This window comes from Gekko japonicus, unplaced genomic scaffold (genome assembly GCF_001447785.1).
Source record: "Gekko japonicus isolate JY-2015 unplaced genomic scaffold, Gekko_japonicus_V1.1 scaffold1720, whole genome shotgun sequence".
Classification (NCBI taxonomy): domain Eukaryota; kingdom Metazoa; phylum Chordata; class Lepidosauria; order Squamata; family Gekkonidae; genus Gekko; species Gekko japonicus.
In genome coordinates, this window is record NW_015173723.1 from 194,622 (window position 1) to 207,458 (window position 12,837).

The 12,837-nt window shown below is 49.4% G+C and overlaps 1 protein-coding gene across 1 annotated transcript in view; it reads left to right on the forward strand.

Annotated features, from left to right (window-relative positions):
• Positions 1-942: 942 nt before the first annotated feature.
• Positions 943-12,837, forward strand: part of DACT1 (dishevelled-binding antagonist of beta-catenin 1) — an 88,325-nt gene continuing 76,430 nt past the window's right edge. The window contains exons 1-2 of the mRNA XM_015423373.1: positions 943-1,043; positions 3,383-3,395. Of these exons, the coding sequence (XP_015278859.1) occupies positions 943-1,043; positions 3,383-3,395 (114 nt within the window). The remainder of the gene's footprint in view (positions 1,044-3,382; positions 3,396-12,837) is intronic.

Below are 12,837 nucleotides of genomic sequence, written 5' to 3' on the forward strand. Positions count from 1 at the left end.
AGCTGGCCCTGCCTCCTGTGGCAGCCACTTTGTGGCAGCCATATTGTTGCTGCATCACACCGTAGTATGACAAAATTACAAATGTGCCCACAGGCTCAAAAAGGCTGCGAGTTTATATAAATAATTCTCATGCAACAAAGTGAGTTCTGCTTGACAACTGTAATAAATAAAACAGTATGTAGTTTAGGTAGGAATTAGATATAATAGATAAAATAAGGTAAAGGTTTCCCTTGCTCGAAAGCCAGTCGAATCCGACTCTAGGGGGCGGTGCTCATCTCCGTTTCCAAGCCGAAGAGCCAGCGCTGTCCGAAGACGTCTCCTTGGTCATGTGGCCGGCATGACTTGCCTATGTTTATGTCTATGGTTATGTTTGTGTTCATGTAAGACGATAATCTATGTATAATTGTAGTAATGTATTGTATATTTTTTATTTTTGCTTGCTTGTAAAAATAAAAATTATACATTAAATAATAATGATAGTGATGATGACGATGATTTATTTTTAAAAGGCTGGGACCCCTGAACTATAAGCCTTTCTTTGACAGACACAGATGAACAATTTCTATTATGTTAAGGATCCGGTACCCAATCCATGGGTGTGATCTGGTTAAAGTAAAACAGTTCAAAGTCCCATTGACTTCAAAGGGAGAACACTTTTTAAAGAAACAGACATAATAGTGCCATAGCGGTGGCGCAGGCAGGAAAACGCATGCTGTAACATCAGTGAACAGCCATTAAGGCTGTTTGAGACCCACCGCGGCCGGGGTGAGCTCCCGGTCCCAGTCCCAGCTCCCGCCCACCCAGCGGTTCAAAAGCGTAAAGCGAGTAGATAAAACGGGTACCTGCCCCTAGGTGGCAGGGGGCACCCTCCTCCTGTGGCGGTGTGCAGCTGGAGCATCGGCGGCGGTGCGATTGACGAACGACCCTCGCGACCCAGTGAGCATGGCGTCGAGCGGCAGAATCCGGGCGGAGACGGAATTGTGGAGGTGCGGTGACATGGCGGCGCAGCAGAGCCGGTATAACATGAGCCAGAGCTGCGGCTGGTGCGGAGCCGCGCACCAGGATGAGTCCGCCGGAGAGAGCCACTGAATTAAGATCCGTTTCAAGGCGCCAGGAGGTAGAACGCCGAAGAATAATAACATCCAAAGCCCACTTGAAAGAAGAGACGTATAACAACAGAGCTCTGCTGCCTGGGTGCCGGTAGGCAGTCACTCCCCTCATATAATGTGGCCCTAGATAGGTATCTAAATTGTATGTAAACCGCTCAGAGACCCTTCGGGGTTAGAGCGGTATATAAGATGAAAGTTAAATTTTAAAAAAAAAATCCTAAATCAGAGTTACATGATTGTAAGCCCATGGACTTCGAAGGGTGTAACTCTGCTTAAGTTTGCGTGAGTGCCTGCATTTGGATGTCATGGCCGACTGGAATTTGGCTGAAGGTTTCCCCTACCAAGAAGCTTTTAATTACACGGGAGCCTGTGCGTGGCCCACAAGCCTCGTTTGTGCCCATCATGAACAGAGATTTACAGGATGTCTGGATACAGTCTACGTGACAGGATTTTGTTTTCATAGGAGAGCGCTCAATCAGGCCATCTCCTCCCCGTTGGAAGCCAGGGAACAATTTACCTCATGATGAATCGTCTGTGGCCTTCCTCTGGAAAGCTGGTGCCCGTCGAAGTAGACATCGCTGCCCTGAACAGACAAATGGTCTGACTCTGTAGAAGGCAGTTTCATGTGTTTATCTGTGACCATTCACCAGAGAATGGTTTTTACCTCAGGGTTCCAAGAGAAGGCCCCAGAATTAGAGCATCGTGGTTGATTAGTTTTTCGTTCCCATGGGGCAGAACATGGAGCATTTCCTTCTTTTTAGCATGACAGGAATATTCTGCCGAGGCGACGTTGACTAAATGTGAACACACCAAAAAAAGGGGGGGGGGTGAATGTATACATACACACCGCAAGGAAACGAACTGCCAAGATTAGGTTGATATGACTTACAATCTTACATTTTTTGTGTTTGAGTGTGAAAACCCTGACACAAGGTCCACGATCTCTGTAATGTCTCCGTTTGGCCACACAGAATAAAATATGCACGAATCAATTAACACCTAGTCTGGCTAATTATATCAACATTTGTACTTGCTGCGTATGCATATATTTATGACTAGTGGAGAAGGCCCACAGGGCCGAAACGTGTTTGGTCTTGTTGACTGCGGTTTTTGTTTGTGGACTATCAACTCTGAGATGCTCATTGAGTCTGGTTTACTATGGTCGTGTTTGTGTATCATCAACTTTGAGACATTTATACTCAGGGCTTTTTTTGTAGAAAAAGCCCAGCAAGAACTCATTAGCATAATAGGCCACACCCAACAACAGAAACTCATTAGCATATCCAGCCACACCCATGAGAGCATAGCTCATTAGCATATTAGGCCACACTCCCGTGTTACCAGAAGTGTGGTCATCCAGCCACACCCACCTTTTGCTTCTTATTCTGTTTACCTTGTTTGTGGTCAAAACCCAGGGCTTTTTTTTGTAGCAGGGACTCCTTTGCATGTTAGGCCACACACCCCTCATGTAGCCAGTCCTAATGAGTTTCTGCTGTTGGGTGCGGCCTATTATGCTAATCAGTTCCTGCTGGGTGTGGCCAACTTGGGAGCCAGCTGGAACTCTGTTCCTGTGCGTTCCTGCCCAAAAATAGCCCTGTATAACGTTACTATAAAGAATAATTTTAAAGAAAGTGTCTAGTTACAAAAAGTCAATATGATTAATACTTCTATAACTATGACATTTATAAAAGGAAAAGGTTTCCGTTGCTCCAATGCTAGTTGAATCCGACTATGAGAGTCAGTTTGGTGTAGTGGTTAAGTACGTGGCGATATATGCTGAGGAGCAGTGCCATCAGCCATACACTAAGGGAGTGCATTTTAGAATTAGAACTTTGGCACCCACTATTCAATTATATATAAGGAGAGATATTTATACTATATATTGTATATTGGCGACTACTCAGTCCGGTGGCTTTCACTCTAGAGGTGCAATTGAAGGCCTATGTTTTTAAAACCGGATAACAAATTTATTTTAATTCATTTTTATATGGTTTTTTTGCCCCACCTTCATAGTACCTTGTTGACTGAATGTGAGCCAAGACAGCACCTCCATCGGCTGCCCTGTGGCGCCTCACAAGTTCTCCAGACTGGTTCTGAAGTAAGTGTTCAGCCATTCTTGTGGAACTGTTCACCACCACCCTGTTTGCCAGAGGGAGGGGAGGCCTTCTTGAAATGGCTGGCTCCAGCAGCTGCTAACATCTTGGCGCAGGGCAGCCTGTCATGTTTCTTCATCCTTCTGACAGCCGTGAACATTGTGTTTGCTGTTCCTGCAGGCCTCGCCGTCGGGTAGGGTCAATCCTCGGCCTGTATCTGTCACTGGAATCAAGCCTCAATTTACGCAGTCAAGCTGCTTCCTTTTCCTTTGAGAAATGCTGAACTTTGCATCGTTGTGTGCCATAAGACAGTGTTTCCCAAATGTATAGGAGGACAGAGCAGGTGAACGCACAAAGCTGCCTTATACTGAATCGGACACGACATGGCCTTGTCTACTCAGACTGGCAGCCGCTCTCCAGGGTCTCAGGCAAAGGTCTTTTCTGTCACCTACTGCCTGGTCCTTTAACTGGAATAAATCCAGAAACCGTGAAAATCATATATAACGTCAGGGCTTTTTTGGTAGAAAAAGTCCAGCAGGAACTCATTAGCATAATAGGCCACACCCCGAAGCAGAAACTCATTAGCATATTAGGCCACACCCCATGACTGCACCGCTCATTAGCATATTAAGCCGCATTCCCATGTTACCAGAAGTGTACTCATCCAGCCACACCCACCTTTTGCTTCTTATTCTGTTTACCTTGTTTGTGGTCAAAACCCAGGGCCTTTTTTTTGTAGCAAGAACTCCTTTGCATGTTAGGCCACACACCCCTAATGTAGCCAATCCTAATGAGTTTCTGCTGCTGGGTGTGGCCCGTTATGCTAATGAGTTCCTGCTGGGCATGGCCAACTTGGGAGCCAGCTGGAACTCTGTTCCTGTGCGTTCCTGCCCAAAAATAGCCCAGGTAATGTTACTATAAAGAATAAATTTAAAGAAAAAGTCAATTTGATTAGTACTTCTATAACTATGACATTTATAAAAGGAAAAGGTTTCCGTTGCTCCAACACTAGTTGAATCCGACTATGAGAGTCAGTTTGGTGTAGTGGTTAAGTACGTGGACTCTGATCTAAGAGAACCGGGTTTGATTCCCCACTCCTCCACTTGCACCTGCTGGATGACCTTGGGCAAGCCATAGTTCTGGCACAGCTGTTCTCTCAAGGACAGTTCTGAAAAGAGCTCTCTCAGCCCCACCTACCTAACAGGGTGCCTGTTGTGGGGAGGGGAAGGGAAAGGAGTTTGTAAGCCACTCTGAGACTCTGAGTGAAGGGTGGGGTATAAATCCAATCTCCTCTCCTCCTCCTCTTCCTCTTCTAGAGGGCGGTGCTCATCTCCATTTCCAAGCTGAAGAGCCAGCACTGTCCGAAGACTTCTCTGTGGTCATGTGGCCGGCATGACTAAACACTGATGCGCCTGGAACGCTGTTACCTTCCCACCGAACTACCTGCAGTTTCTTGCTTTTGAACTGCAAGGTTGGCAGGAGCTGGGGCCAGAGGCGGGAGCTCACTCCGTCACGCGGCACTCAGGTCTCGAACTGCCGAGTTTCCAATCTTCCGGTCTGTAACTCAGCATCTTAACCACTGAGCTACGGTGGCCCTACAACATTTATCCACTGTCCCTGTTACTGACATACAAAGTACTTCATAGAGAATTAGAAAAGTCCATTCCAACCATCACTGACACTGTATGGTCAGTCCTTGAATAAAGTAGAAATACATGAAGTCCATAAATGCAAGAACTCTTGAAATAAGAGCTGGCGTGATTGATCTGCTACTTGGAAATTTTGAAGGCGTCTGAGTTTTGTCTTTAAAGAGTTTGCTGAAACTAGTTTTTACCGGTTGTATTATTAAAAGGATCGTAAGCTCTTTTCGAAACAGCTAATATCAAATGCCTGTTGGGTGTAGTGGTTAAGAGCACGGACACCAGACTGGGGGAATTGGGTTTGATTCCCCACTCCTCCCCATGCAGCTGCTGGTGTGACCTTGGGTCAGTCACACAAGTTCTTTCAAAGCTGTTCTCTCAAGGGCAGTTCTCAAGAGAGCTCTCTCACCCCCACCTGCCTCACAGTGTGTCTGTTGTGGGGAGGGGAAGGGAAAGGCGATTGTAAGCCACTCTGAGACTCCTTTGGGTAGTGAAGGGCGAGGTATAAATCCAATCACTTCTCTTCTTCTTTTACCTCACAGGGTGTCTGTTGTGGGGAGAGGAAGGGAAAGGCAATTGTAAGCCACTCTGAGACTCCTTTGGGTAGTGAAGGGCGGGGTATAAATCCAATCCCTTCTCTTCTTCTTTTACCTCACAGGGTGTCTGTTGTGGGGAGGGGAAGGGAAAGGCAATTGTAAGCCACTCTGAGACTCCTTTGGGTAGTGAAGGGCGGGGTATAAATCCAATCCCTTCTCTTCTTCTTTTACCTCACTGGGTGTCTGTTGTGGGGAGAGGAAGGGAAAGGCAATTGTAAGCCACTCTGAGACTCCTTTGGGTAGTGAAGGGCGGGGTATAAATCCCATCCCTTCTCTTCTTCTTTTACCTCACTGGGTGTCTGTTGTGGGGAGAGGAAGGGAAAGGCAATTGTAAGCCACTCTGAGACTCCTTTGGGTAGTGAAGGGCGGGGTATAAATCCCATCCCTTCTCTTCTTCTTTTACCTCACTGGGTGTCTGTTGTGGGGAGAGGAAGGGAAAGGCAATTGTAAGCCACTCTGAGACTCCTTTGGGTAGTGAAGGGCGGGGTATAAATCCAATATCCTCCCCCCCCCTCCTCCTCTTCTTCTTCCTTCTTCCTTCTATGATCCTCGTTCATCGTTACTTCATGACCCTCAAGGAAGTCCAAGCAGAAGAATAATCTGATTTGTGGTGTTTGATGTAAAAGGACTATATGAACACTTCATACCGGTATCTCCCTCCCCCACCATTTCTCTGTCTTGGCTAAGCTGTCTTAATAATAAAAAGGAAATGTGAAAAGCATTTTTGCTTGGAAAAGGGAAGCAACAGCCCTGCCAATTTCAGAGCGGGAACGCTGCAGCCGTGAAATCCTGGCCGCGTTGAAGGCAAAGGTCACGTGGCTTTCTTTGAAGCGTGATGTTATAGACTTGAGCTCGAGCCGCAAAGCGTGAAGCGAGGGCTTTTCTCAAGGGTGGAAAATATCCATTTGCCAAACTTGCCACGGTGGCATGGAGGGGGGAGGGCAACCTATTTTGATAGATGAACAATGAGCGCCGGCACTCCTTGGGTGTAAGTAGGGTTGCGCCAGTTCTGGATAGAAAAATACCTGGAGGTTTTGTAGGCGGAGCCCGAGGAGGGTGGGGCTTGGGGAGGGGAAGGACCTCAACGGGGTATGATGCCATAGGGCCCATCCTCTACATTCAGTGTAATGGTTAGGAACGCGGACTCTAATTGGGGAGAACTGCGTTTGATTCCCCACTCCACATGCAGCTGCTGGTGTGACCTTGGGTCAGTCACAAGTTCTCTCAGAGCTGTTCTCGAAAGAGCTCTCTCGGCCCTACCTACCTCACAGGGTGCCTGTTGTGGGGAGGGGAAGGGAAAGGAGATTGTAAGCTGCTCTGAGACTCTGAGTGAAGTTTAAATGCAATACCCTCCTCCTCCTCCTCCTCCTCTTCTTCTTCTTCTGCCATTTTCTCCAGGGGAACTTATCTTGGTTATCTGGAGATCAATTGTAATAGCGGGAGATCTCCAGGTGCCACCTGGAGTTGGCAACCCTAGGCGTATGGAAGAAGAAGCCAGGGAAACAGCACTGTCTCTAGGCCTTCTCACAACTGCTTCAGGTGATTGTACTGAACAGAGCATTGAGTTGATTAGTCCGGTTTTTCCAGCCTCTCCTTGTACAGCTGGAAACATCTGTTTCTGGTCTTCCAAAGAAGAAACTTTAAAAAACAGAACTGGCCGCCATCCCCTCTGGGAACACAGTACCTGAAAAGATCTGAGAAAACACCAAAAGCCAAGTCGAAGGCAGAAGCCAAACCAGCGGGCTAGCGCACATTTCTGGAGCCCGTTTCGACTTCTCCTCTCCAAAATCAGCTTGAGGGGACTCTAACTCTGAGACAGTTTGACATGAAGATGATGAGGATCTTGAATGTAGCCCAGGTGGGAAAATTCCTGGAAAATTCTGGGAGGGGGTGGAGCCTGGGGAAGAAGGTGGAGTTTTAGGGGGGGGTTACCACAGCAGAATATAATGAAAAGATGGGGAGGAGAAGATTGGATTTATACCCCCACCCTTCACCACCCAAAGGAGGCGGCTTACAATCTCCTTCCCCTCCCCGCAACAGACACCCTGTGAGGTAGGCAGGGCTGAGAGAGCTCTCTCGAGGACTGCTCCAGAGAGAACAGCTCTGAGAGAACTTGTGACTGACCCAAGGTCACACCAGCAGCTGCATGTGGAGGCGTGGGGAGAATCAAACCCGGTTCTCCCAGATTAGAGTCTGCGCTCCTAACCACTACACCAAACTGGCCATATAGAGGCCATCCTCTGATGGCACCATTTACTCCAGGGAAACTGAAAGCCGGTGTGGTGTGGTGCTTAGGGTGTTGGACTACGATGTGGGAGACTCCAGGTTCAAATCCCTGCTTGTGCCATGGAAGCTTATTGGGTGACCTTGGGCCAGTCACGCTCTCAGCCTAACAGCCTACCTCACAGGGCTGTTGTGAGGGTAAAATGAAGGAGAGGAGAACAAAGGAAGCCACTCTGAGTCCCCTTCCAGGAGAAAAAAGGTAGAGGTAACGGTTCCCTTGCTCGAAAGCCAGTCGAATCCGACTCTAGGGTTGCGGTGCTCATCTCCGTTTCAAAGCCAAAGAGCCAGCGCTGTCCGAAGACGTTTCCGTGGTCATGTGGCCAGCATGACTAAACACCAAGGCGCACGGAACGCTGTTACCTTCCCACCAAAGTGGTACCTATTTATCTACTTGCAATTTCTTGCTTTCGAACGGCTAGGTTGGCAGGAGCTGGAACTAGAGATGGGAGCTCACTCCGTCATGTGGCACCCGGGTCTCAAACTGCTGAACTACCGACCTTCCACAGCCTGCAGATCACAAATCTCTGTCTTCGGGAGAGCAGTGGCAATTCTGGGGGATTCCCAGGCCCTACCTGCAGCAACTCCCTTGGTATATAAGCAAAAAATGGGGGAGGAGATACAGTTGCCAACCTCCAGTGGGGGCCCAGAGACCTCCCAGAATTGCGACTGATCTCCAGATAACGGAGCTCAGTTATCCTGGACAAAATGGCCGCTTTGAAGGGCGGAGTCTATGACATTCCTGGAGGGTCTCCTCCAACTCTATGATTCCATGACATTATACCCAGCTGAATCTCCAGGAATTTCCTAATTCAGAGTTGTAGGGGGAAATGACCTTGCAGGAACAAACCCTCTCCAATTCTAGGGTCGCCCACCTCCCGATGGAGCCCCGGGGCTCTTCCAGAATTACAACAGGTCTCCCGACTACAAAGAACAGTTCCCCTGGAGAAAATAAGAACATAAGAGAAGCCAGTCTTGGATCAGGCCAGTGGCCCCTCCAGTCCAACACTCTGTGTCACACAGTGGCCAAAAATACCAGGTGCCATCAGGACGTCCACCAGTGAGGCCAGAACTCCAGAAGCCCTCCCACTCTTGCCCCCCAAGCACCAAGAAGACAGAGCATCACTGCCCCAGACAGAGTGTTCCATCTATAAAGGTAAAGGCTTCCGTTGCTCGAAAGCCAGTCGAATCCGACTCTAGGGGGCGGTGCTCATCTCCGTTTCCAAGCCGAACAGCCAGCGCTGTCCGAAGCGCTTCTGTGGTCATGTGACCAGCATGACTAAACGCCAAGGCTCACGGAATACTGCTACCTTCCCACCGAAAAGGTACGTATTTATCTACTTGCATTTTCTTGCTTTCAAACTGCTAGGTTGGCAGGAGCTGGGGCCAGAGACGGGAGCTCACTCTGTCACGCAGCACTCAGGTCTTGAACTGCCAAACTACAGACCTTCCGGTCTGCAGCTCAGCATCTTAACCTCTGAGCCACCGTGGCCCCTGTTCCATCTATACCTTGTGGCTAATAGTCACTCATGGACCTATGCTGTCTTCAGATGGGAGACTTTGTCGTATATCGGTTGATTCTATGTGAAAACCCTCCCCAGCCCCAACCCCCCGCCATCTCCTGGCACCACCTCTAAATCTCCAGGAATTTCTCAGATTGAAGCGCAGTAACCCTATGTAACTAGGGTTGCCAGGTCTGGGTTGGAAAATACTTGGAGACTTTGGGGGTGGATCCTGGAGAGGGCGGGGTTTGGGGAGGGGAGGGGCCTCAGCATGGTCTGATGCCATAGAGTCCACCCTCCAAAGCAGCCATTTTCTCCAGGGGAGCTGATCTCTGTCAGCTGGGACAGCAGGAGATCCCCAGGCCCCACCTGGAGGCTGGCAACGGGTCATTTCCTGGGGAAGTGCACAGGAGCGGAGCTCCGGCAGTAAAGAGCCCAGGGGGCGGGCACATGCAACAAGCCCCGCCCCCTGCTCCCAGCAGCCCTCAGTCAGAGCAAGAAGCAGCCAGGTAAGCTGCAGAGCCTACTACTACTACTACTACTACTACTACTACTACTACTACTACTACTACTACTACTACTACTACTACTACTACTACTACTACTACTACTACTACTACTACTACTACTACTACTACTACTACTACTACTACTACTACTACTACTACTACTACAATATTCGGTTTCTATACCGCTCAGACCCGAAGGTCTCAGAGCGGTTTACAGATACGTTGCAAGTGCAAGTTAATTCCCTAGACTATGGCCACATATGTTACAGGGGGTGGGGCTACCTACCGGCACCCAAGTGGTGGGTTAGCTGTTCCATGGCTCTCTTCCTCCGGCGGTCCACTGGGGTCAGCGTCCCATTCTTTGTGCTGTCTAAGGCCAGTCTTCTCAGCTCCGCGGATCTTCTGGCACGCGGCCTGCTCCTGGACCTCTTTTTCTACGAAATGACCCCTGGGCAACCCTATATGTAACAATTCGCCAAGCCGAAATGCAAGGAGCTCTTGTAAATAGTGGGAGTGAAGAGCTGTGGAACGCCCTTTGGGAACCCCGTTTCCCTGCTGGGTGAGAAAAGTAGACCTTCCACAAGGCTGGATCTTCCCAACCGCTCAGGGGTCGGCCTGACAAGATTAAGCTCTCCGCACATTTCCCGAGCACTGTCTCATATCCGAGAACGCTTATCAGCCGAGACCGCGGGAGGATATCGCTTTCCTCCTAAGTCGGCTGCGTCGCCATGTTTTCAAGTGCTCTCGGTTTTCCCTTGGCGTCCTGTTAACAAGTATAGTTTGACAAGAGAGCATTTGAAACAGGCTGCAGAGCCGCAGTGTCTAATTGAAAAACCGCTCCTGGGGAACCAGCACGAGGCGGAGACCCTTTCCTATGGGGATAGGAGTTGAAAGGAACAGAACTGCATCCCGTCAAAAAGAGGCGTTTTGGAAAGGGTCCTTTTAGCAACTCCGGCCCGGCCTTTGAAAGCAACTGTTGGTTTCTTTATTTTGGGGGAGGGGGGGGAAGCAGGGAGGTGTTAACGGTGCTGCCGTATTAATGGGCCCGTTTCCACGTTTTCTTGATTTTCATGGTTTTATTGTGCCGTTTTTACTTTGTGAGCTACCCGGAGCTTGTCTCTGGAGAGACGACACTAAAATTCTCAAAATAAATTACTTCATAGGTGAAATCTCAGTGAATGGAGACTGCGGCCCAGCACTCAAAAGTCTGGGAAGGGCAGGAGGGTGGCCCGTAGCCAGGATTTTTTGTTTGAGGGGGCACTTAAATTTTTAAGGGGGCAGTTAAATTACAGTTAAATAAATAAATCTGAGTGCCTGTCTTTAAGGGGGGGGGCTCCCGGCCTGTTCCTAGACCTGCCATTCAAAGGTCAGGGCGGGCGAGCACGTCAGTTCCTAAGGGAAAAAAAGCTCAGAAGTCAATATGTTATCAAAGGCTTTCACGGCAGGAGTTCATTAGCTGTTGTAGATTTTTCCACGCTATACGGCCTTGGTCTTGGCATTGTAGGACCTGACATTTCATCAGTAGCTGTGACTGGCATCATCAGAGGTATAACACAGAAAAGATGGAGTACCCTCTGTGTCAAGGTGAGACGAAAAATGGTCGGCAGGTCATCTATATATCTAATAGCGAAGGCGCCCCCTGCATGCGGATATCGAAATCCGTATGTTGGGGCACTTGGGGGGCGAAGAGATTTTCCTGCACACTTGGAGCAGTCTCCAGGTGTGCAGAAAAATCTAAAAAACTTGAAAAAAGTATACAGGGGATATTTAAACCCCCCAAAAAGTAAAAGAGCGTTCTCTGCGCATGCGCAGAGAACGCCCCGGCAACTTTACCGCCGTCGCTGGGGCAGGAGGGGGTGGGAGAAGGCTTGGTGGGCCGAGCTCAGGCCTCACCGCGCGTCCCAGGGGGGAGGGAGAAGGCTTGGCAGGCCGGTGGCTGTGAGCCGCTCAGGCCTCGCCGAAGGGGGGAAAGAGAAGGTTTGGTGGGTGCTGGGGGAGGAGGAGGTATAAGGCTTGCCGTTGGTGCTGGGGGGCGGGGAGAAGGCTCACCTGCGGATGCTTCCTCCTCCTCAACATGGCACTCCCCCCCCCAGGATCGCGGGGCCCCCTTCTTTTTTGCAGAAGTTTTGCCTTGGATTTGCCATGTAGTTGTGTGTGTGTGTGTGTGTGTGTGTGTGTGTGTATGTACACACACACACAAATAGATAAGCACAGAGGTGCCTCAGATAATGTCTGCAGTTCCACCTATCTCTCCCTTATTATAAAAGAGTAGTGGGTGCCAACGTTCTAAAATGCACACCTTTAGTGTATGAACGCTTGAACTGTCAGTCAGAAGACGCTGGCTGGGTTGACTGGCTGCTTTGTGCAGTCCCGCCCAGCGTTTCAAGGTCTTTTGCATATGGAAGCTGATTGGACTTCACTCCATTCCACACCTCAAACTCCCCCCCCCCCGCAAGGCAGTTGGAATGTCAGTTTCATATGGAACCTGCTGTATGTCCCTCTGGAGAAAACAGTGGACTCTGTCATTATACCCTGCTGAGGTCACCACAGCAAACTGACACTGTTTGCCCAAAGCCAGAGCACTCTCCCAGAGCCTCTTTCTAGCTCCCGTTGTATTTATTTCCACAACGGGCCTTATTTCTAGTTATTATAATAATAAGAAAAGTACAATCTCTGTCCCCAAATCTCCAGCCCACTCAGGATTTCTGCCTCTTGAGCTGGGATCCCCAATCTCCAGGTGACAGAGATCAGTTCCCCTGGAGAAAATGGCTACTCTGGAGGGGGAACTCCATAGCATTATACCCCACTGAGGTCCCTCCCCTCCCCAAGCCCCGCCCACCCCAGACCCCACCCCCAAATCTCCAGGAATTTCCCAACCCTGTTTCCCAGGTATATTTCAGGGGGAATGCCAAATCATTCCAAGTTCTAGGGTTGCCAGCTCCAGGTTGGGAAATACCTGGAGATTTTGGGGGGGTCGAGCCTGAGGAGGGTGAGATTTGGGAAGGGGGGGGGACCTCAGCATGGTGTATAATGCCACAGAGTCCACCTCTCAAAGCGACCGTGTTCTCCATGCCATCTGATCTCTGCCGCCTGGAGATCAATAGTAAC